The following is a 26,783-nucleotide window of genomic DNA, read 5'->3' as shown; positions in this document are numbered from 1 at the left end:
TGAGGCGTTGTTGAAGTGGGTTTTTTGTTTCAACTTCGTTTTATTTCTTTCTTCCACATACAATTTTGACAGTCCCAAGTTTTCAACAGATCGATGAGGTCCCACTCCCATTGAGCTCAAACTATCTAAACTCTGTTGCAGTATAAATAAAGCATTCTTCAATCTTTAAAACACTAACTATTACAGGAAATAAAAGGTTGTCTGCATATCTAAAAATATTGGAGATTTTACTTCACAAAGACACAACAGTTATTTTCAGAATAGGTGAGAAAACTCTGACTCCCTCCCTCTCGAGATGGGCGGCTCCACATAGTCTGGGGCTGATACATGTTCTCTAATCAATTCAGCATTCCTTTCTAAAGAAGGCCACATGTTTCAATTTTGAATACGGAAGGCTATTCCTAGTGTAGGTAACAACTGCTCTGCATCTCTGTCTCAGTAATTTTAGCAACATTCTGAGCTGAATTTTTCTTTTCATGCAGAAAATAGTTGCTTAGATGCTGTATACACAAAAAATTATTATTTACATCTTAGTCACTGGCTCATATGTAAGTTTATGCTTATGAAACAAAAGCTTTCCTTCTACAAACAAAAAAGGCCGTAATTTATTTAAAATTGGCATTTATTGGAAATAAGACCAACAGATACAATAAGCACAAATTCTCTCTATTTTGTATCCACACACACACACACACACACACACACACACACACACACACACACACACACACACACACACACACACACACAATATCTCCACAACACATAGTCAAGCTCTCTGCTGATGATTGTATGGTAACACATCTGTTGACTTATTAGAAAATATAAAAGATGTGAACAATTCAACACTTCAATCAGTTTTTTTTATAACTTCATGAACAAGATGTACAAATATCAGTGATCAAACTCATAAATACATTTTCATCGAGCAATATTTTACATTAGCGTCAGTAGAATGCACTGATAAATAAACTGTACACTGTGACAATCACATACCAGTATCAGTAAAATATAAAAGCAGTTTTGTATATTATACATAAAACATTCATAGAAAAATCTTATTTACAGATATGTACTCAAATATAAATAAAAATATAGCACCATTTATTACATCGCCATTGTGATGTATGTATTCATAAATTACACATTTTAAATGTTTTGCACCTTGAAACCAAATTTAAATATGTTTAATTTATAATGTTTTTGATACAGCAGTAAACTTGTAGTTTGTCTTGTTACAACATTAACAGAAAAGGCAGCACAGTACTGTGGCACTATTTTTGTACATCTAAGGAGACGATCTTTGTACTGATAACATGTTTGCTACGTCAAACATATTTCCCTTCTAAGATAAGAACTTATGACACGTAAACACCCTTCCATGCTGCTGACAAAGAAGTCCTCTTGGGTTTACTTTGAAATCTAGGTGGAGACAAGACTTGTTTTAAGAAAACACTCCTCCTCTCTTTCAAATTTAAGTAGCCTACCTTCACTGGTTTACTAGTTTCCCTTTCTGTTTCACCACGTACACTAGGCACTTCAAAGTGTAGTCTCTGGTCTGTATTCTGACCTTTCAAAATACTGTTCCACTGTTTGATACGAGATGTGACTGCTGGAATCACGTTTTCCTTATCTGATGGTTCTTCCATCTTTTCAGCTGATATGTCAAGCACAATATCATTTTTCACAGTCACACAGAAATCTGAAATTGGTTTTGTACAATTTTTGACATCTGCTGAAGTGAAAGTGTCTAACTGCTGACTTATATCATGATCGGATTCTTTATGTTCAAATTTTTCTCTCAGTAAAGAAAATTTTCTTCTAATTCTATTTGATTTTCCAGTCTTCTTTGCCTCTGCACAGGAAGCTTGTTGCTGAGCTGAATGTTCTGCAACTGAATCAGGTGGTGATAAATATGACACTGCATCCAAAACAATTTCTGGTCCATGGGACATGGTACTGGGAACCATCTTTGAAGATACTCTGCAGTCATCATTTAATGAATCATGCAACTTTGAAATCAAGTGAGAGTCACGAGTGACTGGAGAATATGGATTTGTACTCAAGGAAGAACTGGGAAGTGATGGCAAAGAGGTGCTGTAAACGGAATCAAAAGGAAATTTGTTCTTGCTGGGAGATTTTTGTGGGCTACCACTCAATGTGCTTGCAGAACTACAGCTTCTGCTGTCCCATGTTGAGTTGTATAAGTTACAAAGAGAACTGCCACGCCGAATCTCATCTATAGTAGCAACCAGTGTGCTGGCAGAATCATGCCTCCTGCGGAGTTTAATAGAGTCACCTGCTTCGGTGCTTGACTCTTCATGTTCTTCCATGATAGTGTCCAGTGTTGTAACAGGATGGAAAGCTCCATTCTGGTCGATAACATAAGGACGAGCAATGAATACATTGAACTCATCTTGCTCAGAAACAAAATCTGGTAAGTTATGATTTCTTTCACATTCTGCCAAGTCATCAACCAATGTATCAAGATAATCATCTTGTCTTGAACGTTGTACTCTAATTCCCACATTAGGTCGCCTGCAGGGAATTGGAGGTGGAGAAATAGTGACAGCTAATGGTTCCCCACTTGTCGTCGAATTGTCTGAAGATGCCGAAGTAATTGTGGTTACTGTGCTGGTGAGAGTATCTCGTCTTCTGTCTCTCACTACACTGTCATCATGCAACCAGGTCTCTATGTCGGAATAACCACGCCAAGAACGTAAACCCCAAGCTTCTCTTGCAATGTTTACAGCACAGATATTCTCATAGTCATGAGCTGAGAGCACCTCACTCGGTACTGAAAGTATTTCACTTGGCGCATCTTCACTTCCACCTGGAGGCACATCTTGGTGATTTACATTACAAGGTTCTGTCTCACACTTCTTTTCTGTTACTGTACCTGAAAATTGTTCACAAAGAATTTCACCACCACTTTCTGTAGATGCATCAGCAACTGACATTGATAAAACATTCTCCTCCTTGTTGTTTTGCATATCATGTGCACTATTGAAAACATCGAAGTCAATGGGAGAACAGATAGCACGGCGTTTCTGTCTTGTCATTTCATCTAATATCACTGTATTTTTCCCATCAGCCAATGAGGGGTCGATTCCAATTTCATGAATAGGTGAAAATGAGGGCCTCTGGAGCAGATTTGCATCAGTAGTTGCAGCAATATCCTCCAGACTGCTCATATCTTCCAAAGGATGTTCAGTATCTATTCCTAATTCCTCTGGTGAACAAATACCACGTCTTTTCCGTTTTAAGACATCATATTTTGTAGTTGAAATTAGTGTTCTGGGCTCCTCACTTGCCTTTTTTACAATTTCTATTTCATCTGCAATTTCCAGCCCCAGATTTAAGAATTCTGTTGGTGTTGCTGTTTGACATGGTGCCCAGTTATTTAACAGAAGATTTTTGTCTGTTGTGGCATCATCAGAAAGTGGAGAGCCACCATTGGATGGCATATTGTTGATCCTGCAACAAGAAAACAAATGATGTCAATTTTTACAGTGAGTTAATTTATACATGATGATGATGACTGTTTCAGTCTGCAGGGCACTCAGCTGCATGGTTATCAGTTCCCATACAAAAATACAAGCTTTGCAGTTTCCAGTCGTGCCAATTTCTGAATGATGATCCTTAGTTGTGCAGCATTTGAAGGAGACATTTAATTAGTGTTGGATCCATTCCTCAAGATCATTAGCTGTTGGTTAGCAGATACAGGTTCAGATTCAGTTAATACCAAGCAATGTTGAAAATGCATTAAAGAGGTATGGTGAACTGTTTGTCCGATCAGAAGTGATGCGGAGTGGTATGCGGACATGGACAATCTACTCATGACAGAAGGTCATGGCGGCAGCTGTTGATGTTGCATCTTTCATTGAGTAGGTTTCAACCCAAGCAGAGAGACAGTGAAACTCTGTCAGGCAATTATACCTATCCGATGGTGGTAAAGTTCTAATGATGTTGCTATGGACATGATCAAATCACAGACTTAGTATGTGAAGGTAACAAGCAGAACTGTAGAACTATTTAGATAACAGAGGCTGTGGAAAGAGGAAATTGCTTGCTGACAGAAGTCTGCTGTAATGAAGGGTCACACTTGTGGTGTTGATGTATCCCAATAAAGCACCATGTTTGAGCACAGCATTTGAATACAGATAGTCTGATTATGCTTTCAGGAATATCTTCAATTTGCTGTCTCATTCCCGAGCACTGACAAAGGGTATGAAGTCATGTTCGTTTGGAATGCGTAAATACGGGGCAGTCCGCTTTGCTCACCATTACCATGGTGAATATCTATTAGTGAGTACACAAGTTGTCTAAATGCTACAATTCACCTGAAGCCAACTTGACTGGCTTCTGCTGAGAGGCAACCATGAAAGGATAAAATGTCAACCCTGAAGCGTGTTACTGAAGCCAAGGCCCCATAGAGCTCATGGTCATAGGCGGACAAATTTGCATGCGCTGGTGATAATTGTTTTTACTTCATACAGGGTGACTGCCACTCCTGGACTGGTGGTTCAAAATTTCTCCAATACCGATAGATATTCCCACTGATGGGTAAACACTTTTTTCTCCTATAAGACCGACACCTTTGCAATACTTGGACAGAGGGTGTTTTGAAGACCATAGCTTACCTATATAATTTAACTTGCTTATATAATTCAACTACATGCCTTGACAGTACTTTCAGAGGACACCCTGTCTTGTAGAATAGTACTGCAATGCTCGGGGATGGATATATTTTGACTATTTGGTCAGGAGTGGGAGCATTGACATTAGCAGTGCAAACTGTGTTTTCTGCATATAGCAGCAAATGTAACAACAAAATATTTTGAAGTATATTGTTGTTCAGTGTGCTGCCTACCAGTGTGCAAAGACAGGAAAGTAAATGTGATTGTGTGAAGTTGCGTTTGGTGCCAAGCATTTTTTCAAGTTACTTAGCTTCTGACTGTGATGAGTGTACTTGATGATACTAGACAGTAAGGTGTCAAACACCATGGTATACCTCATAACACCATGTCGGACCTCCTATTGTCCGGTTTAGTGTAGCAATGCAACGTGGCATGGACTCAACAAATCATTGGAAGTCCTTGCATGAATACTGAGCCCAATTTCCTCTACAGCTGTCCATACTGGCAAAAGTGTTGTCTATGCAGGACTTAGTGCACAGACTAGCCTCTCGATTTAGTCCCATAAATGTTTGATGGGATTCAAGTCGCGTGAACTGAGTGGCCAAATTATTTGCTCGAATTGTCCATCATGTTCTTCAAACCACTCATGAACAATCGAGTACCTGGGTACAACAAGAGCATTAACCCTCTTAGTGCCAGCGGCGTTCACGAACAGTTTGTGTTTGTTGCAAGAAAGGACTGCATCCTTCATGTGTTGGTCAGCATGTGTGCAAGTAGTTGTCATAACTGCAACCTCACATTTGTCAGTGATTTATAACTGAAGAACTGAGAACACGTTCAGAGCAAAACAATTTATTTTGTAGTGTTATGTTCTTTTTGATTTTTCCCTAGCATAATAAAAAAAATTGTATTCCTTTATGATGTTTTTGTTAAGGAAACTACAGAGATTCCATATATACCTGAAATTTTTGAGTATATCATCATTTGATGGGTCTCAGTGTAAATTGAAATCAAAGTTTTAATTTTTTTCGATAAGCCCCATCATTAAAATAATTTTTTTCTCTAAAAATATGTTCTTTGACAATGTGTATTGCACATATTACTGTATCCAGCAGCATTCCCTAAAAATTAAAAAAATTACATTCCTTTATGCATTAGTTTAGATTTTATTGCATGGCGCACTTTTAACATAATCTTTTGAGAAAATGTCTTAAAGGGTTAAATGTCTAACGCTTTTATTGTGTAAACACGTGCATTGCATTCTTCAAACATTCAACTGTTGTTTTAAGGAAATTAGTTCCGTATTATGTCACTAGATGGCTCTTTGGAAAGAAGATCTCGTGCAATGCTTTTGTTGCACCCATGACTTTAGTTCATCGTTCAAACAAGTGGTGAGGCCACTTTGTGAAGATGGATGCTAGTGATGAATCTTACTTCCAAAAAAGAAATTATCATTAATGACAATGACAGTAACTGTGTAGGGTTAAAATGACACTGCAATGCGGAAGGGTGGAAACAAAGTGTTGCTAAGAAGCTTCGAAATTCTGGCAAAATGTAAATACCTGTGTGCACAGCAAAGAAAATACCAGCCAAGAAGTTCAAGCCATCTGAATCATGTTACAAGAAGAGGTCTGTGTTTTATTTGTTCATTTTCCTCAGCGTTATACAGTTATGCTTATTTTTATACCATAGTCTATATTTGTTGCAATCTATTCTAGGTGCTGTCAGAGTTTACAAATTGATCAACAGAAGCAACTGTTCTGTCTCCGTTGGTCCATTGTGGCCAGGGGACATCGGCTGGTACGTATTTATTGATTAAAAAAACTTTACCAAAAGTCGTATATTTTGGTTATTTTATTCTAGGCCTATATATCAGATGCTACCAGTTTTGGCAATTCAGTATTGCCATCTTCAGGCCCCATACACTATTTTTGTAATAACAAGCTTATCGAATGGTGCCATGTAACTGGAACCTTAAATCCAAACCATTATGCAACAGATTGACAGTCGGTGTCATCCTTTCATATGAATCAGTTGCATAATGGTTCGGATATGCGGTTCCAGTTTTATCGCACCACACAATAAGCTTGATAATACAAAAATGTGTATAGGGCAATATAAGGCTGTTGGTAAAGTTATTTGAATCGAGAAGCAACTGTGTGTAGCATTTTGGGATAGTAGTGATGAAGTACTTCAGGATGCAATCTTAATGGGATATACATAAAAAAACGAAAAACAAACTACATCTCTCAATCCTGAAGCACAAAACAGGAACTATTATTGGACATATACCATTAAACATAATGGATTCGTAAAAATAGTTCAGAAATTTTTACGATATGTGTTGCAATTCCTAAAATGAGGCCGAGATCAGCACAAAATACAATAAAGATAGATATGTTATGTTAACAATGATATATCCATGTCATAAATATTGTTTTAAGGTCTGTAATATTTTATTCAATAATCAGATTGAATGAAAATAATTTGGGGTAGTTCTGCTACATTCCAGGTGCTGTTCCTGAAGGCAAACGAGGTAGACACCATAATCAGCCCAATACGACAGAAAAAAATGTTTGGCATGTTGTTGAACACTGATCCCAGTTCCCTTCTAAGGAGTTTTCACTATAACAGAGCCAGAGCCAGAAGGATTTACTTTGATAATACCGAATTAACGGTTCATAAACTTTATACGTGCTTAAAACAACATTTTTATGAGTAAGATGGGAAACCACTTAAAATGAAGTACAGCACTTACCACAGATATTGGAGGGAACAAAGTCAATATTCTTTTAGGCAATTGAGATCAGCTAGGTGTTAGTTTTATGCTGAGTATGATGTGCTTTTGGCAATGTTGTTGTTGTTGTTGTATTCAGTCATTACACTGGTTTGATGCACTCTCCATGCTACTCTATCCTGTGCAAGCTTCTTCATTGCCCAGTACCTCCTGCAACCTACATCTTTCTGAATCTCCTTAGTGTATTCATCTCTTGGTCTCCCTTTACGATTTTTACCCTCCATGCTGCCTTCCAATACTAAATTGGTGATCCCTTCATGCCTCAGAACATGTCCTACCAACCGATCCCTTCTTTTAGTCAAGTTGTGCCACAAACTCCTCTTCTCCGCAATTCTATTCAGTACCTCCTCATTAGTTATGTGATCTGCCCATCTCATCTTCGGCATTCTTCTGTAGCACCAAATTTCGAAAGCTTCTATTCTCTTTTTGTCCGTCCATGTTTCACTTCCATACCTGGATAAACTCCATACAAATACATTCAGAAATGACTTCCTTACACTTAAATCTACACTCAATGTTAAGAAATTGTCTCTTCTTCAGAAATGCTTTCCTTGCCATTGCCAGTCTACATTTTATATCCTCTCTACTTCGACCATCAAATCAGTTATTTTGCTTCCCAAATAGCAAAACTCCTTTACTACTAATTTCCTAATCTAATTCCCTCAGCATCACCCGACTAAGTTCGACTACATTCCATTATCCTCGTTTTGCTTTTGTTGATGTTCATCTTATACCCTCATTTTAAGACACTGTCCATTCTGTTCAACTGTTCTTCCAAGTCCTTTGCTGTCTCTGACAGAATTACAATGTCATCGGCAAACCTCAAAATTTTTATTCCTTCTCCGTGAATTTTAATACCGACTCCGAATTTTTCTTTTATTTCCTTTACTGCTTGCTCAATATACAGATTGAATAATGTGGGGGATAGGCTACAACCCTGTCTCACTCCCTTCCCAACCACTGCTTCCCTTTCATGTCCCTCGACTCTTATAACTGCCATCTGGTTTCTGTACAAATTGTAAATAGCTTTCGCTCCCTGTATTTTACCCCTGCCACCTTCAGAATTTGAAAGAGGGTATTCCAGTCAACATTGTCAAAAGCTTTCTCTAAGTCTACAGTTGCTAGATGTAGGTTTGCCTTTCCTTAATCTATCTTCTAAGAGAAGTTATAGAGCCAGTATTGCCTCACGTGTTCCAATATTTCTACAGAATCCAAACTGATCTTCCCTGAGGTCGGCTTCAACCTGTTTTTCCATTCGTATGTAAAGAATTCGCGTTAGTATTCTGCAGCTGTGACTTATTAAACTGAGAGTTTGGTAATTTTCACATCTGTCAACACGTGCTTTCTTTGGGATTGGAATTATTATATTCTTCTTGAAGTCTGAGGGTATTTTGCCTGGCTCATACACCTTGCTCACCAGATGAAAGAGTTCAGTCAGAACTGGGTCTCCCAAGGCTGTCAGTAGTTCTAATGGAATGTTGTCTACTCCCGGGGCCTTGTTTCGACTCAGGTCCTTCAGTGCTCTGACAAACTCTTCACTCAGTATCACATCTCCCATTTCATCTTCATCTACATCCTCTTCCATTTCCATAATATTGTCCTCAAGAACATCACCCCTGTATAGTCCCTCTATATACTCCTCCCAACTTTCTGCTTTCCCCTCTTTGCTTAGAACTGGGTTTCCATCTGAGCTCTTGATATTCATGCAAGTGGTTCTCTTTAATTTTCCTGTAGGCAGTATCTATCTTACCCCCTCGTGAGATAAGCCTCTACATCCTTACAGTTGTCCTCTAGCCATCCCTGCTTAGCCATTTTGCACTTCCTGTCGATCTCATTTTTGAGACATTTGTATTCCTTTTTGCCTGCTTCACTTACTGCATTTTTGTATTTTCTTTCATCAATTAAATTCAGTATCTCTTCTGTTACCCAAGGATTTCTACTAGCCCTCATCTTTTTACCTATTTGATGCTCTGCTGCCTTCACTATTTCATTCCTCAAAGCTACCCATTCTTCTTCTACTGTATTTCTTTCCCCCATTCGTGACAATTGTTCCCTTATGCTCTCCCTGAAACTCTGTACAACCTCTGCTTTAGTCAGTTTATCCAGGTCCCATCTCCTCAAATTCCCATGTTTTGCAATTTCTGCAGTTTTAACTACAGTTCATAACCAATAGATTGTGGTCAGAGTCCACATCTGCCCCTGGAAATGTCTTACAATTTAAAACCTGGTTCCTAACTCTCTGTCTTACCATTATATAATCTATCTGATACCTTCTAGTATCTCCAGGATTCTTCCATGTATACAACCTTCTTTCATGATTCTTGAACCAAGTGTTATCTATGATTAAGTTATTCTCTGAGCAAAATTCTACCAGGCAGCTTCCTCTTTCATTTCTTACCCCCAATCCATATTCACCTACAATGTTTCCTTCTCTTCCTTTTCCAACTCTTCGAGTTCCAGTCACCCATGACTATTAAATATTCGTCTCCCTTCACTACCTGAATAATTTCGTCTATCTTGGCCACAATAATGCTTTCACAAGGGATCCGACATTCCATGCTCCGATCCATAGAACACCAGTTTTCTTTCTTCTGACCAGTGTAAAGGTAACTATAACCTAAACAAGACAGATGCAAAGCATACCGATCTTCAAAGGAACAGACTTGATGAAAGAAATTAAATCTGCCTATGATGATAGCATTCTTTTTTCTAGACTGATTATGCCCAGAACTTGCCTATACCTAAATTAAATGTAGCATCTTCTTTGGTTTTATAATTTTAATATTCATTGCCATAATGATGGTACCTTGCTCAGCGGCATACATCTTGTGTGACGTGTGTGGTGAGCACAGGTCCACAAGCTGGGTCTGGCATTGCTTCCACTTGTATCAGGCCCCTCACTTTCATCTATCCTATTTGACCTCTCTTGGTCAACACTTGTTCCTTTCTGACCCTGACAGTATTACAAATGGAGGCCTATGGTATCTTTCCTTTTCATGCCCTTTAATGGGCCTTGTCTTACGTTGGCCAATTTCTTCAATTCTTTCTGTCTTCACAATTTAATGTTGTGATCTTTTATCACCACCTTTCTGAATAACGTTGAGAATTATAATTCGAGGATTTATCTTTGCACCAGGGTGACACCTTAGTCGACCATGAACAGTCTTTTGAAGAATACTTCCATCGATTGCAACCATAAATTGGAGGAAAGGCAGCATTCAGATTTGGTGGACTGTCATTCAGAAGATAATGATGGATTGGAGCGTCTAGGAACTCAAGTCGATACAAACTGAAAAACATCAAAGGATTAAACCTAAAAAAATCTCATTATTCTTGATACACAATGTTAATTCCTTGTGCAAGAAACAGCTATCAAGACCCTATTGAATCACAGAAATACCGACTTTATAAAGGAATCCCTGAAAAAATAGTTATCAAGAACCGTCCACAATTTGACAATGGTTTCCTTATAGATCTCAAAATTATCGACTATCATACAAATCAAACCTCAGCCCACCAGACTTGCAACTCTACCTTTGAAATCTGAAAATAAGACATACACAACACAATTATCAATGCACATGCTCCCATCAATCAGAAAAATAATACTCTGACGGACAAAAAAGAAACCATAACTAGTCTCAAAATCATCATGTTTTAAAAGGTAACATCACAAATTAAAAACCTGGAAACACCCTGATTTCCGAAAGGGCAAATGGCAACTGAGCAATGTATGCATGGATAAATTTCACCATCATGTAATCTACAACTTCAAAGTTTTAAGGGGCTGCAGACTCAGGGTAAGATCACTATGTTGTGAAGCTCAAAATAAAATTAACACCAATGCTAAAGAAGAGACCTCAGAAAAAAAAAGCTAGAAGAAAATTCTACCCAACCATCTTAACCAAAAATGTGGAATACATCAGGAAATCAGGTGAAGGATCTATGAACTATAGTACACTAGAAGAATTAACCACCAAATTAAAATCCATAGCAGAAGAGGTGGTTCCAATAAATCCCAGGAAGAAACATGAGTGGTGGAACGAAGAATGTGACCAAGCATTAGAAAGAATACACCAAGCTTGTACAACACATCAAGCCCAAAAGTCTGAAGAATCAGATCTAGAACTAATTAAACAAAGGAAGTCAACCCATAAAATCACCAGACAGACAAAATACAAACATCTTAAAAATACCCTAGAAAAGAGAGAACTTCCACAAGAAACAGTCAAGAGATTATTACAAAATCTTTGGGAGATATCTTAAAAAGTATGAGTCCTCAACACTGATGCTGAGAGATAAGTCAGCAAAGTTTGCACATAGTAATCAAGAAAATGCAGAGATCCTTGCAGACTTTCAACAAACTTTTAAATTGTGATGACCCACTAGAAACATTTCAAGTAGACACTCCAGCACCTATTTTAACCATCTCAGACCTAACAGACCCTCTAATTGTAAGTGAGGTAGAAGTCGCAGTTCTGGAACTAAAAAAATTACAAGGCATGTGTTGAAGACCATGTAACCGCAGAAATCTGGAAGAATGCTGGAAAACTTGTGATCATAAATATCCACCAACATCTAATAGAAATGTGGACCACAGAGAAAATTCCAGAGCACTGGACGTCAGGAATAATCCATCCATTATTTAAAAAAAGAGATAGAACCAACCCAGATAATTACATATGCATAATCTTTCTGGACTGCACATACAAAATTTTCTCCCGCATAATTTACAGTAGGATAAAAAACATTCTGGAACCACAACTTGGAGAAGATTAAGGAGGATTTCTATCATACAGAAGCTGCTCGGACCAAATTCTTAGCCTAAAACTAATAATGGAGTATTACAAGTATAGAAACAAAGAGGTATTCATCTCATTCGTAGATTTTAAAAAGTATTCATACAGGCTTGTATAGCGTGGGGAGGGGGGGAGGGCTGTACTTGTAGCTCCAAAGGTAGGATATCACTCTAAAGCTTAGCAATGTTTTCAAATCTTGTTTATGAACCCTCCAACAACTCAACACCTCCACTATACGGTAAGTTATTACCATAATGTCATCTATTATAAACAAAAATTTATAAAGATTAACAGTAAGAGTATGGAAAAACAACAGAGAAAATTGTTTCAGTCTGGATCAGCACTGGGCCATGAATGTGATTGTTCATTTTATTTTTGAGAAAATACATTGTCCAAATGTTGTGTCTGTTGACGCTCAAAATCTCGACTACACAGTGTATGGCTACTTTTACTCCTTTCACAGTTTGTGTTTCAACGAGGACTTCGCAGATCTTACAAACTGATGTTGAGTAAGCTCCCATTCCTCCGGTTAAGATGGCACTGGCACAATAATTAACAACAGAGAGTACTGATCAATCATTCAAAGACTTCTTTAAATGTCAGCCTAATTAAAGAGACAAGTCAGAAAAGCAGATGGCCAACAACAAAATCAAAAGTAAAGACAAATGAAGTGTGTAAAGCTATTCAAAGTGTGAAGAAAGTAAATGTGCTTGGAGATAGTTATTTGACAGAAGTAACTAAAGTTGGAGGCAACATAATACTAATGTTTACAAAATGTCTGCAGAAGAATACAATTCCCCAAAGATGGAAAAATAATGTAATTATTCCATCTGAGATGAAAGATGGCAGTCAAGACATAAAATTCATAGATTTACTGACTTCTTTTCCGAAACATACATTCACTAAAATTGTCACCAAACACACAGAAAATGGATTTCAGCCAGGCAAGAAACACACTGGCTTTAGAAGTAGACATAGCACACTGACTACTTTGTAGGTCATGAATGAAACTGAAGACTTGAAATAAAAAAGGCTAAGTGCCATACTAAAGAAAATAAGGCTTAGACTGCCACAAATTTAAATGTAGTCCATTAGTAACAAGAATGCATCCAACAGATTTGATTGAAATCATGCAGCAACTGTCAAATAATGCGCACAAACAGTTTTACAAAAACAGAATGAACTTTGACTATCTTTTTTGTTGACTACTGAACTATGACACTTAGAGTTTTTCGCTGCACTGCCACATTCAGCGTGATTTCCATACTATTACAATACATGTTTGCAATTTACTTTGTCAACTAGGTACGTCCTATGCTCAACCTTCAAATAAAACACATTAACAGTGCAATCGACCATTAATTACCTTGCATACTTTAAGTCATTTCCCCCCCCCCCCCCCCCCCCCGTCATGATTTTAGCACTTCAAGACTCTCTTTATTTGAAGTCTTCAATTATAGAGTGGAACTTCAGTACATTATACTTCTTTGCCTGCATTCATAGATTCTGGTAATTTTTTTGACTCAGTCTCAGATAAATTAGTATTAATAGTCCTTGAGGGTGAAAGCATTGACTCAATCTATATGAGTAAACTACAGGACTTACCAAGCGGGAAAGTGCCGGCAGACAGGCACATGAACAAAACACACAAACACACACACAGAATTACTAGCTTTCGCAAACCGATGGTTGCTTCTTCAGGAAGGAGAGGGAAAGACGAAAGGATGTGGGTTTTAAGGGAGAGGGTAAGGAGTCATTCCAATCCCGGGAGCGGAAAGACTTCCCTTAGGGGAAAAAAAGGACAGGTGTATACTCGCGCGCGCGCGCGCGCGCGCTGCGCTGCGCGCGCGCGCACGCACACACACGCACACACACACACACACACACATCCATCCGCACATACACAGACACAAGCAGACATATTTAGGCCTTTAAATGTGTGTGTGTGTGTGTGTGTGTGTGTGTGTGTGTGTGCGCGCGCGCGCACAAGTGTACACCTCTCCTTTTTTTCCCCTAAGGGAAGTCTTTCCGCTCCCGGGATTGGAATGACTCCTTACCCTCTCCCTTAAAACCCACATCCTTTCGTCTTTCCCTCTCCTTCCTGAAGAAGCAACCATCGGTTGCGAAAGCTAGTAATTCTGTGTGTGTGTTTGTGTGTTTTGTTCATGTGCCTGTCTGCCGGCACTTTCCCGCTTGGTAAGTCTTGGAATCTTTGTTTTTAATATATTTTTCCCATGTGGAAGTTTCTTTCTATTTTATTTACATCATGAGTAAACTACAGAATATATGTGTCAGCCTTACAGTTTCAGAAGTGACAAGTTAAGAATTTAAATAAAATCGGGCAGAGATTCTGTATCACAAAATCTATTCCCAGTATTCCTTCAGAATGTTTTGAGATTCTTAAACTCTGTAAGTGAAGAAATGTGTGTTAATGGAACATATCGGAACCAACTTTGTTTTGCTGATGACATTGTACTTGGAGCCACTAGTTCAGATGAACTTCAACAAACAGGAGGTAACAGATCAAGTTTGAAAACAGTCCTGAAAATCATTCATTATAAATCTAAAATAATGCACAATAAGTACACTGGAAGGAAAATTGTACAAATTAATGAAGAGTGGTAGAACCAGTTCATGCATTCTCGTATTTTATGGCAGCTGATAATGAAGAATGGATGGGCCGCAAATGAATTAAACATAAGTGGGTGCAGTTCTTTTGGTTCTCTTCTTTCTGTAGCTTTTTTTTTGCTTTTAGCTATTATTTGCAGAATGCATATGGAATTCAGAGTATGACTGCAAATAGTAGCAAGAGGCAAATTTATTTTAATTAAAAAAAGAGAGAGACAACAATGCAATGAATATACTGACATGGATTGCCCCCCCCCCCCTTCCACACCACACACACCTAATAAACTACAATTCAAGACCACATGTTCAAATGTACTGTTTAAACTAACTACCGCATCCAGTGGTGGTTCTGTGTGGGAAACAATTTCCTTCAATCAGCATTTAAAAGCTAAAGAAGAAATAATTAAAAAGCTGCATTCTCAGACTGTGATATGATACACATTCACCCATAGATAAGGCAGTGTGGCCAGGCCTTTGTGTTTGAAAGAGCTGTTACATTGTTTTGCTTGAAATATGTGGAGTGTAATAACAGCAATGAATTTTCATAAAGTTTCACATGGAACATAGTAAAACTGCTATGCATCAATATTTTACTAAAAGACATATATGGTGAAAACTGTTTATCATAAGATCAAAAAGGTATCAAGTGTAAATTGTATGTTAGTTCCCAGAATAAGTGCACCAGAAATAAAAAAGTGTTTAACATATATCAAATTTAATGTGTATCATGATCAAGTGTGTACTGCATATTTTATTATCAAAAAAGTTTCTGAAGGAAGAAACAGGGCGGCTCAAAATTGCAAAAAAAAATTGCATATGGAGCAAGCACATCATTGTATGAACTGCGAGAGCAGACATCTGAACCTTTCTACTGCAGGACACGTGGTGTAAAGGGCATAATGTGCACGACTGTAAAACTATGTATCATTTTACATGTGTAAACGTAAATCCAAAATAAAAATATTGGTGTTGCAAAGGGTGTAATGTATAAGGCCTTGGCAAAACGATAATGGAAGACTGCAAAGACGAAATCATTGCCATGCTGTTAGAAGAGATGAATGTTTTAAAATATAACTACGACACTCTCAAGAAACAAAACAGTGAATGCAATAATAAAAGAAACAGTGAATTGTTATTAGAAGCTAGGACTTTGGGCAACAAACATGATGGTGTATGTAAAAAATGTGGGAAAACCAATAAAAGTGGTATTGTATGTGTGAAGTGTGACTCAATTTCACTTTCAATGTACAAAGATAGACTCCTCATTGGAAGGAAATGAAAACTTGACAAAAAACCTGGAAGTGCAATCTGTGTACTGATATACTAAATGGGCCAGCAAATATTTCCATAACAAAAAGATTTAAAAAGCTCGGTGGCGACAGTGACAGCGATGCTTTTGTAGGGCACACTGAATATACCCACATACAGAGTGTTGCAATAAATGCTCTCAGGAACACTGGCGTTTCTAACACATCAACATGAAGATATACAAATTCCACATGGTGCTGTTCCTGAATACATCTACCAACACGTTTCGGATGTAATCACCCGAAAAAAAACCTTGTTATTCTTGGTGATAATTCAGGGACAGGGGATCGCTTCTTGGGTAAATGTGGCAGAAATTGTGAAAGCGACAGGTTTTGTCAAGCCTGAAGCACTGCTCTCTCAAGTAACGAAGTGCATTATTTGGTGGCTTAAACAACATGTACCGAAATGAAACTTCAGTAGCCTCCCCAAGTACTAAAGAAGTGCCTCAGTTACCTAGGAAACACAAATTTTATTTATGTCAACATTCTGCACCAATATGATTTATCGCCCTGATCATGAGTGAACAAAGAGATCAGTGCTGCTCATGTGTGAACAAAGAGATCAGTGCAGCAAATGAACAGCTCTTTAACGTATGCAGTCAGTCTGCAAACATAAATGTTCTGGACATCAATACCACTGGCCAAAGATTCCATACCAAACATGGCCTCCACTTGAATGTACTTCACAAAAGTTCATAACTCAAAACATAGTCAAAACAATCTCGTTTTATTCTCTCATGTCAGATGCAAGAGAAATTATAAAAAATGTTGTATCTTCCACAGAAACCACGAGTAGTGATTGTTTGCCACTGCAGCATATTCCTGTTGTAGTTAATACTCAAAGAAAGCCTTTTTTTAGACTAGAGGATAGGGAAAGTTAGAGAGTAAATGTTGCACTCTTTAATAATAATTTAGCTCATGTCGAATCAAACATCAAGAAACCTGTCAGAAGTGCAACAAATTACCCGAATAGCTTAAAAGTATTTCACCAAAATATAAGAAGCCTTTTAAATAAAAAAGACGAACTACTGCTTTCTCTTCAAGAAACAGATGACACTATTGTTGATGTGCTCTGCCTAACTAAACATCACCTGCTTGGTACAGGAAACAAACACATTTAAATAGTTTACGAGTGAGAAATTCAGTTCATTCCTAGACTTATTTCTCAAACACTTTGAAGCCTGCTCGCCCCAAAGACAGATTAAAATTGAAAATCTGTTGTGAAATGAAAGAGTGGATAACAGCTGGCATTAAAATAACATGTGCTAGAAGGAGAGACCTTTACATAGAACAAAGGGCTAGTACAAACCTAGCAGTGAAACTACATTAGAAAAAAAGATACTGTTAAAATTCTAACATGTAATGAGAAAGAGCAAACAAATGCATTACGCAGAAAAAAAATCAGCAAGTCAAACAACAAAGTAAAAGCCATATAGAACATGATAAAAAATAGGAACATAAAATCTGAACAACTATGGACTCCACAGTCCTCTGATAGTGGTTCAGACAAAAATAATCAAATAGTTGCAGCCTCTGATTTTCTGAAAGATCAGGGAACCATAATAAACAGTCTCCCACAGAAACCATACAGCTACTAAGTGATACGCAAATCACATCAAATACAGACTTGAGAACTTAACATTGCAGCGCATCAGCAATCGTGAATAATTTAATGATCATAAATAATCCACCCTGATTGCAAATTAAACTGGATGTTGACCTAGGTTTCGGTGCGGATAACCACGCCTTCTTCGGAACACACTAAAACTACAAGCCTCCGGTGGGCTGTGTTGGCTGGGATGAGGAAGCGCGCTTCTGACATTTGAGCTAAGTACTGCTATTGACATGGTTCACATGTACCGTTTATTTTACATTTCGTGCGAGTCTTTTGCTCTTTTGGGCATTCTGTATTAATGTTGGATCATGCCTCTTTAGGCAGATTGTAGTTTTAGTGTGTTCCAAAGAAGGCATGGTCATCTGCACTGAAACCTAGGTCAACATCTGGTTTCAATTTAGAATCTAGGGGATTCTTTATAATCATTAAATACAGACTTCATTTCAAAAGCATAACTACTAAATAAACTGGAAAAAAATCGTAAAATTAATTGAAAGCTCTGGATATGATGGAATATATAATAAGATTCTACAATCATGTGCAGACTAAATCAGTCACATATTATGCTATTTATGCAACCAGTCAATGAAAAGTGGGACATTTCCAGTCAGACTGAAACTTGCAATAGTGATGCCCATTCATAGAAGTAGGGCAAGGAATGTACCATCCAATTATCAGCCCATTTCTTTGCTGCCAGTATTCTCAAAGGTGTTTGAGAAAGTAGTTTATGATAGGATGTGTGGCCATATGACACAAAATTACTTACTGGTATCTACACAGTTTGGCTTTCATAAGGGATTCTCCACAGAGAGAGCTATATTTAGCCTAACAGATGAAACTCTAGGGTGAATTAAATCTCAGAAGGTACCCAATGGGGATCTTTTGTGACCTTACTAAAGCATTGTTAAAAAAGCTTCCACACTATTGCACTGAAGACAAACCTTTGACATGGCTAGAATCTTATCTACACAACAGGAAGCAAAGAGTTATCTTAATGGAGGCAGGTGTAACAGTAAACTCAGACTGGGGAAGTGTAAAATACAGAGTCCTATAGGGCTTGATCCTTGGGTCACAGATTTTCCTGATCAACATTAATGATCTACCCGTTACAATTAATGACTGAGCAAAAATAGTCATGTTTGTGGATGATACGAGTATTCTCATCAAGGGTCCCAACTCCACAATGTAGGATACAGTCCTGAAAGTCACTAACCAAGTACACAAATGGTTCACAGCAAATAGCCTAATCCTAATTTTTTCAAAAACTAACATTATACAGTTTCACACAGAAAATTAAAACCTGCAAGTTCCTGAAATGGAGATCGACAACAACACATTTTATGAAACCACACATACAAAATTCTTAGGCATCCAGATAGATAACCATCTAAGATGGACAGAGCAAATTGATCAGTTGGCCAAATGAATTAGCACAGTTTGTTTAGCTCTGAAAGGTATTTCTCACCTTGTTAACAGAGGAGTATTGCATTTGTCATATTTTACATATTTCCATTCTGTACTCTCATATGGAATTATCTTCTGGGGAAATGCTACAGTAGTTGAAAGAGTCTTCAAACTACAAGAGCAGTGAGGTTGATATGTGGGGTCTCTAACAGGACATCCTGCAGAGGTCTCTTTAAGACTGATACAAATCAATACATATTCTCACTGAATGTTTGTAGCCAGCAACAAGGAATTATTCCAGAAAAACTGAGACATTCACAAGTGCAAAACAAGACAGGCAAAAAATTTCCACCAAGGCTCTGCAACTCTGACAAAAGTCAATAGAGGAGTAACTAAATAGGGAATAAATGTATATAACAAGCTTCCTAAAGTATGAAAAGGAAACTGATACCATGCAGGTATTCAAAAGGAAGCTAAAAACATTCCGCAGAGAACAAGAGAATTCCTACAGTAATAAGGGGCATCCTTTCGAGTAAAAATAGAGGAAAGAAAATCTTTATGTCATGTAGACTAAAGTGTGTACTTCTAACATATATTATAGTGATAAAATGTACATTTATTTATATCATAGGTTAAATATGTACTACCATTTATTCTGCACAATTAAATATTTACTTGAACTTATTCAAGTGACAAAGATAAAAATGTTGTATCTTAATTTAAATCATAATGAATAAATGTAAATTTCATTACTTATCTGTGGCAACAGGATAAAAAAGTGCACTTGCATTAATTCTGCTATTTTAAGTACTCACTTTAACTTATTCCAGTAAAATGCAGGTTGTAATATTGTCCGTAATCAATCATTCATAGAAAACAAGTATTTGTACGATATGTAAAATGTTCACATAATTTTGCATTATTTCACTTGACTTGTCCTACATTACTAGTACACCCTTTGTACAATATGTCATCAACAGGACCAAATAAAAAATCAAAGCAAACCATACAACATACATTCCACTAAAAAACAAGTTGGCAACCTCAAATGCGAAGCCTTGCTACACTTTTTTCAAAAAGCAGGAACGGGTTCCTTCCAAATTATCACCCATTTAGCTACATCAAGAACTGTATATGAGGGGTACAGACGGATGCCAGCAAAATGGAAATTGAGATTTGTCTTATTCTCCAGGTGGGACTATCAAAAGTCTACAGAAATATCTTCAGCCCCAAGAATTTGTGAACCAAACCCATCAAAGTGCATATCAAATTTGTTTAAGACTGAGTTATGCATTTTCAGAAAGAAATTTTTTCTGTCTCTGACTTAAGTCTCCTGTGTTTGGTATTTTGAGCAACAAAGACAATTTACAAATTAAAGTGTATTTTCATTCTAGGTGACAAAATTCTCTGATTTCTCAAAAGTATGAAAAGAGGTGACTGGAGATAGAAGCAACAGACAAGAATAATAAGAAATAAGAGATAGAAACTAAGAAGTGTAGATGAAGAGAGACAACATTAACAAAACAAAGGAGAAAAAAAATGAGAGACCATAAAGGGTAGAATTAGCATTGGAAACTTAAATAATGTTTTAAGAAGATCAATGATTGAGTATAGCTAGTCAATCAAATGGTATCTTCCTGTAAGAATCATCCTACCATTTGCCTGTGGTAGAATAGAGTGATTAGTACAAGGAAAATAAATTAAGAATGGGTAGAAGCAGAATATTGGGGACAATGATATGTTTGAAACCCAACTTGTTAGGCAACAGCTGGAGGAGAAAAAATGTGAAGATGTGAAGCAGTTGGAGAGGCACTTATAATATATAAGTGTCACATGAAGTGATTAACAACATTCATGAAAAGGAGGGGGGGGAGGGAGAGGGGGAGGGGGAGGGGGAGAGAGAGAGAGAGAGAGAGAGAGAGAGAGAGAGAGAGAGAGAGAGAGACTACAAACAAAGGAACTAATGTATAAGACAAATTGATAATTATGTTTCACTTTAGTGATGAAAGTAAAAGCACATGACAAATGTGTAGCAGCAAGATGGTTGAAGTGGGATAGAAGCAAGGGTAACAACAGAAAAAAGTGACCAATGAATCAATAACAAAATTTATAAATGTAAAGTAATATAAATGATGCCAGTGACAAGTTTCATAATGAAATATACCTGCAGAAAAGAACTACGAGGCAGAAAAAATTAAGTGGGACACACATTGAGATGATAGTCATACTGGTATGGCTCGGCTGGAGGCGACTGTAATGGAAACGTCATGACAGGAGAGTAAACACTGCCTTCAAAGGTAATGAATACCAATAGATAAAACAGAACACTTCTCACCTTCCAGTTGGTTGTTCTTTATATAAATCCCAACAGTGCTTTAATGAGCGAATTGTTGCTGTGTTTTCTGACTTCATGGTGGACATTTGTGTTTCACGTGCATCATGATTTACTGCTTCTGAATGAAATTTAATATGCCCAGCAGGATGGAAAAAACCATAATAAAGCAGCATGCTCATGATACCTGAGGAAATTACAAATTTAAATGTTCATAATATTATGGCAATCTGATGTACACAAAATATTCCACAATCAAATCACAATAGTAATTAAGCTGAATTAAAACTTACCTAATATTGTCCCACCAACAACAGCAGTGGTGCCAAAGATTACAAGGTTGAACCTTGTCATTCCTGTGAAACCGATGAACATTCCCAGACAGCTGACATTCTGTAGGATAACAATGACATAAAATACAAGCATACGCTTTCTTGAGCGACCCTCTTTGAGATTGAAAAAACAAAAGCAATATATCACACCCACAACACAATTATATATCTTTTCTTCCCATGGTGACTGACAGAAGTCAGTATGTTGGAACATTATCCAAGCTGTCATTCCTATCCAATGCACACCTGCAACATGAAAGATTACTGCAGTTATACTGGCATATGGCGAGACAATTAAATTAACAGAGCTCTATCTGCTGAAAACATACCAAGCAATAAAAACAGCCATGCTTTAAAACCAACAGCAAACAGTACCAATGCTGTTATTCGGGCCGTTATCATGCTTCCTCGCCAAACTGCTTGCAGCAGGAAGCCTACTGCAGACAATGAACGTTTATCGGGACGAGCACGTCTCATAGCTTTGGTATATGCTGCAACTGCCCAAGCTAGAGACGCAAGTGATGCAACAGCTGACACACCTGCAACATTCATCACAGCTGTTGGTGATCTGATTAATGGTTTCATTAACATTAGTAATACCATGCAATGAACATTACAAAATGACTGTTTAAAAAATGAAAAGCTAACCTTTGTAGATCCCAGTAAGCACAGCCACAAGTCCATTTTTGCTACCAGAAGCAATCCTCACTGCATGCAACTGTTCATGACTGACAGACTGGTAAACAGCCTTTGAAAAAAATTTAGAGCATTTTTCATCCACCACCATTGGTAGTTTGGAAGAGCTGACAGAAAAGCTAGAATTACTCAAGAGAAGTTATTGTCAATGGTTGCTATAAAGAATTTTCAAATTTTTCATGCCTGAGAAAAGTTAACAATAATTGTTATTGTGTTAATATTCTAAGTTCATGCAGATTTGTTACATCACATACAATGAAATAAATAATGAAGTTTTAGTATGAAGCTCCAGCATTTATGAGAACTTTTTAACATGTTAACAGATTTTATGTAACGAACTCATACATAAAAATTTGTCCATTGTCCATGTTGAATGTCTCTTGAAAATAGGCAAATTATAGTCATTAAAGAGACCTACACAGCACACAGTGAATCAGTGTGTATACAACACTGAAAGTAAGGGAAAGTATATCTGTTCCAGCTAACTCGTGTTTACTTACACTTCACAAAAAACTGAACGTAAGCCATCATTCATAAGCTGCAAACACAGATTTCTTTAAAGGTATGCAACTTAACTGAAATAGATCTGTGTGTTACAATGAAGATCTGGAGTGTACAATAAACTAAGCTTCATTTACATTTAAGTTTTCACTTGTAAGCTTTGTACTTCATTTATTGTTTATTTAACTTAAAATATTTGTGATAGAGGAGCACCTACTTAAATGATGAAATTAATAACATTTGGGGTAGCAGTCTTAGTACTACAGGAAAGGAGAATTTAATGAAAATTGTGGATAAGCTATGAGAAATTTTGCGTCAACAGAACCTACCAATTTCTAATGTCTGCTATAACCAGTAACGTAATGATGTTGTGGCATGTGATGTTGCATGAGCATAAACAAATATGCCAGAGTGCTGACAGTATTTCTTTTATAGGTATAAGTTTTTGGACTGCAGGTCATGGTGCTGATCTACAGTACAGTCTGAGCCTTAGGTAACATTGGAAGATAGCAGTTTGGCTGCGAGTTGGCAAAGCCAAGTAATGTGAATATGAAATCTCAGAGGTGATTACAGACATTTAGTGTTGTTCAGGGTCAAAGTTAAACAAAGGGGAGAAGTTGAGAGTTCGTCAAGCAGTATCAAATGATTCAGTTATTGTAAACACCAACAGCTTACAAGTACAGATTTTACTTTGTATATGCCACTTTTACATATTCAATCACAACAAATATTTGTAGAATTCTATTTTGTTGATTGTTTTCTGCCTGAGAGAACCACTATTAGAGAGAGAGAGAGAGAGAGAGAGAGAGAGAGAGAGAGAGAGAATATGTCTTCTGGGTTATTAGAAAATGATGTATGTCAACAACATGAAATTACCAATTTTACATGTAGTGGCAATTTTCTGTGTATTATAGAATTAAACCCACACTATTATTTGCACAACACAAGTACCAAAAGAACTGCTAAGTAACTTCACCATAAATTCCACAAGGAAATTATAAGATTTGTTGCAACTCAAACCAGAGTCCTTAAAGTACTAATGGCACAATGTCACCCAATCTACCAGGAGACTACAAGTTTGCATAACCCTTTCACTTTGAACAGTTGTTTTGGCCAACTAACTTTTCCTATATTTTTGTGTCTCAAGTACATATTGACCAACTATGTAATTTAATATGCACTATAAGAAAATGATACACATACAACCCAAAACCACATAATGATTACTGTAAGAAGGTTTAAAACACAGCTCTTACTTAGAGTTAGTAACATGTCAGTGTCATCCTAGAACATTCCATCTACCAGAAGAGGGGACAGTAATAACTTCAGATGTTTCCGTACAACATTTATTTCAGGGCATACTGCATTTCAGCCATTTATCTACAATAGTTACAGAAGGGCATGGTCCAACAGTGCCTGATCAATATAGTTTCTTTTTTAGGTATGTGGCACGATGCACATACTTGAATAATTTCAAAAGCTATGTTAAAAGTGAAAGACTATCTCTAACATTAAAATGTTTCTTGATCAAACATCAACAGTCAAAACCATATAACTCATAAAGCAAAAGGAAATATACTAATGAAATCAAAAACCTCCAAGGAGTATGGAAAGAAAACCAAAATAAATTCTGAGGAGAAACATTTGTATCACCTTGAAATGAATCAATGCCAGAGATTGCAAAATACCATTATGAAAGAACGTCAAGTGGAGAAAAATACAAGCCCAATGCTTTCATCATTACATATGAGAGTAATGAAATCAGAAAAAAATATTGCCTCTGTTTAAAAAGGAAGATTTAACACTTAGATATCTGCAAGTGTCTATGTCATGGAATGAGAATTTTCAGCTCTTAATGGCTAGCTCTCTATTGAAATTACTCCTAAAGAACCCTTTATAAGTCACACAACTAACTCTGCTTAAAACTACAATCTGAGTTACTTTTAAGCACAGAAAGATAGTCAATGTTTTGTACAAATAGAACTGCCAATTAAAGTAACATTTCGCTATATCATATTAAAGTAACATTTTGCTTTATCATATATGTAATGCTGGATTATGAAGATGACCTAAACTGAATATTTGATACTTTCTAAAATCTTTTTGATACGTAAAAGAACCACTGGTATCCTACCTCTAAAGGTCCACTCAGCATGAGAAACCAGCGGCCTTAACACCCATACTGTAATCGTATGTTAACACTCTCCGTAAATGTTCAATACTTTTTAACTTTCAAAACGTCAAACTTACCTGTCCAACTGCGCCAATCTTCTAAAGATATCATGATGTACAACTGAAGAACCAACTGTGGTGCAGATTCCATAAACGATTCAAATAAACGTAACATACAAATGTCATTTTGCTGATGATAGAGCCGCTGGAAGTCGAGAGGGTCGCCTGATGAGCGTGCTTCAAAGCCGGTCTTCAATGCAACAACATACCTGTAAACGAAAACAAAAATTTAGCAAACACTAACGAAGACATAGTCCCCTAGCAAACATTATAGGCCCCTAGTTACATTCCACTCACCTGTGAATCAAGCCCAAAAGGAAAACGTGAGCCACCCAGTGCAATAGCCCTGCCGATTCATCCATAATATGCCACCGCATACTAAACACTTGCACCATAGCAGCTGGGAAAACAACTAGTAACAAAGTACTAATAGCCCAATAAAAGTGCCCATTTTCAAAATATTCGACAACCAAGACTGCGTCTGAAAAATAATGTTTACGACCTGAAGCCATCTGTAGCTATGAAAATATAGTGCATATCAATAAGTTTACAACATGAATTTTTTCTGATGGCCTTCAATCTAATCCAAAACTGGTGTGATACACCTATCAACACATAATAGCCTGCCTTTGACATTCACATGCAAGGCCAATCTTACCAGTACTCAAATCCACCAAAAATGTTCCCATTGATAATACAATAAGAAACGCATCATATAATCTAAAAGTCAATTCTTCTGGTATATTTTCATTCTTATGTTCAGTGAACGACTTCGTACAAGAATTTTCGTTCGATTTCAACTTCACCGCTGCCATATTTTTCCCTTGCCCTCTACTGGCGAACAACTTAAGCTATTGTTTAGAATTACCGCGGGTCTAGCGTCTGTTTACATTCGTTGACGCAAAGTCACAGCCTTCTAAGCCCCGACAACAGTAATTTGCTGAAGACAACAAAATTTTTGTGAAGTGAAGGATAGCATTATTCGTGGATCTGAAACGAAAATTTCTGTCAGCAACCACAAAAATAGTACATCTGTAAACTAGAAAAGTTGTAAACAGTAGAAACACAAAAGGAATGAAAGAGTAAAGGACCGTACACAGGCCACGATGTGCCTACGCATATATCTGCGCAAATGTTTGTGCATGCGTGGTCACATACAGTTTACGCCTCGCGACTACGCTTTCATAACTTCTAAGTTTATGTCATTTACTTAGAAACGGAGGAAACTCTTATGCTCTGTGTTTGCAACTTATGTTTTCACAAAAAAAACATACTATGTGGCTAGAAAGTGCTCCCATGATTGATTGCCGGTGACGTTAAGATTACTGGCTCTAGGGAGAAGTTACAAGGATCCAGTTTCGAAAAAAAGGTTGAGTGTAGTGTTGCACATATAGCTCGGACCTCGTGGGGACACTCTGAGATGGAAATGTGGAAATGAAGTAAAAAAGTAATTTAAGTACTCTTCATTTACAATACAAGTACATGGAACTTATTGCGGCA

At 37.2% G+C, this 26,783-nt stretch overlaps 1 protein-coding gene across 2 annotated transcripts; it reads right to left on the bottom strand.

The window, feature by feature from the left end:
* Nucleotides 1-841: 841 nt before the first annotated feature.
* On the bottom strand, nucleotides 842-26,149 carry LOC126272874 (uncharacterized). 2 transcript variants are annotated; one of them, XM_049976097.1, is made up of 7 exons: nucleotides 25,942-26,149; nucleotides 25,581-25,764; nucleotides 25,302-25,492; nucleotides 22,184-22,393; nucleotides 21,816-22,100; nucleotides 21,526-21,709; nucleotides 842-3,477 (listed from the first exon to the last, which is right to left on the bottom strand). In XM_049976097.1, the coding sequence occupies exons 1-7, from the start codon at nucleotides 26,096-26,098 to the stop codon at nucleotides 1,359-1,361; spliced, it is 3,330 nt and encodes a 1,109-aa protein (XP_049832054.1). In that variant the 5' UTR covers nucleotides 26,099-26,149; the 3' UTR covers nucleotides 842-1,358. The 2 variants fall into 2 exon arrangements, with proteins under 2 accessions (XP_049832054.1, XP_049832055.1); XM_049976098.1 differs by lacking the exons at nucleotides 25,581-25,764; nucleotides 25,942-26,149 and adding an exon at nucleotides 22,503-22,657 and having other exon boundaries at nucleotides 25,302-25,391.
* Nucleotides 26,150-26,783: the final 634 nt, after the last annotated feature.

This window comes from Schistocerca gregaria, chromosome 5 (genome assembly GCF_023897955.1).
Source record: "Schistocerca gregaria isolate iqSchGreg1 chromosome 5, iqSchGreg1.2, whole genome shotgun sequence".
Classification (NCBI taxonomy): domain Eukaryota; kingdom Metazoa; phylum Arthropoda; class Insecta; order Orthoptera; family Acrididae; genus Schistocerca; species Schistocerca gregaria.
Note: the sequence above shows the minus strand (reverse complement) of the source record. Positions and strands in the feature narration are given on the sequence as shown.

Excerpts from the sequence above, each read along its gene's own strand:
- LOC126272874 (XM_049976097.1), bottom strand. The coding sequence starts at position 26,098 with ATGGCAGCGGTGAAGTTGAAATCGAACGAAAATTCTTGTACGAAGTCG. Across the intron at positions 25,493-25,580 it reads CTTTTGGGCTTGATTCACAG|GTATGTTGTTGCATTGAAGA; the intron begins GTGAGTGGAATG and ends TTTCGTTTACAG. Across the intron at positions 22,101-22,183 it reads ATGGCTGTTTTTATTGCTTG|GTGTGCATTGGATAGGAATG; the intron begins GTATGTTTTCAG and ends TTCATGTTGCAG.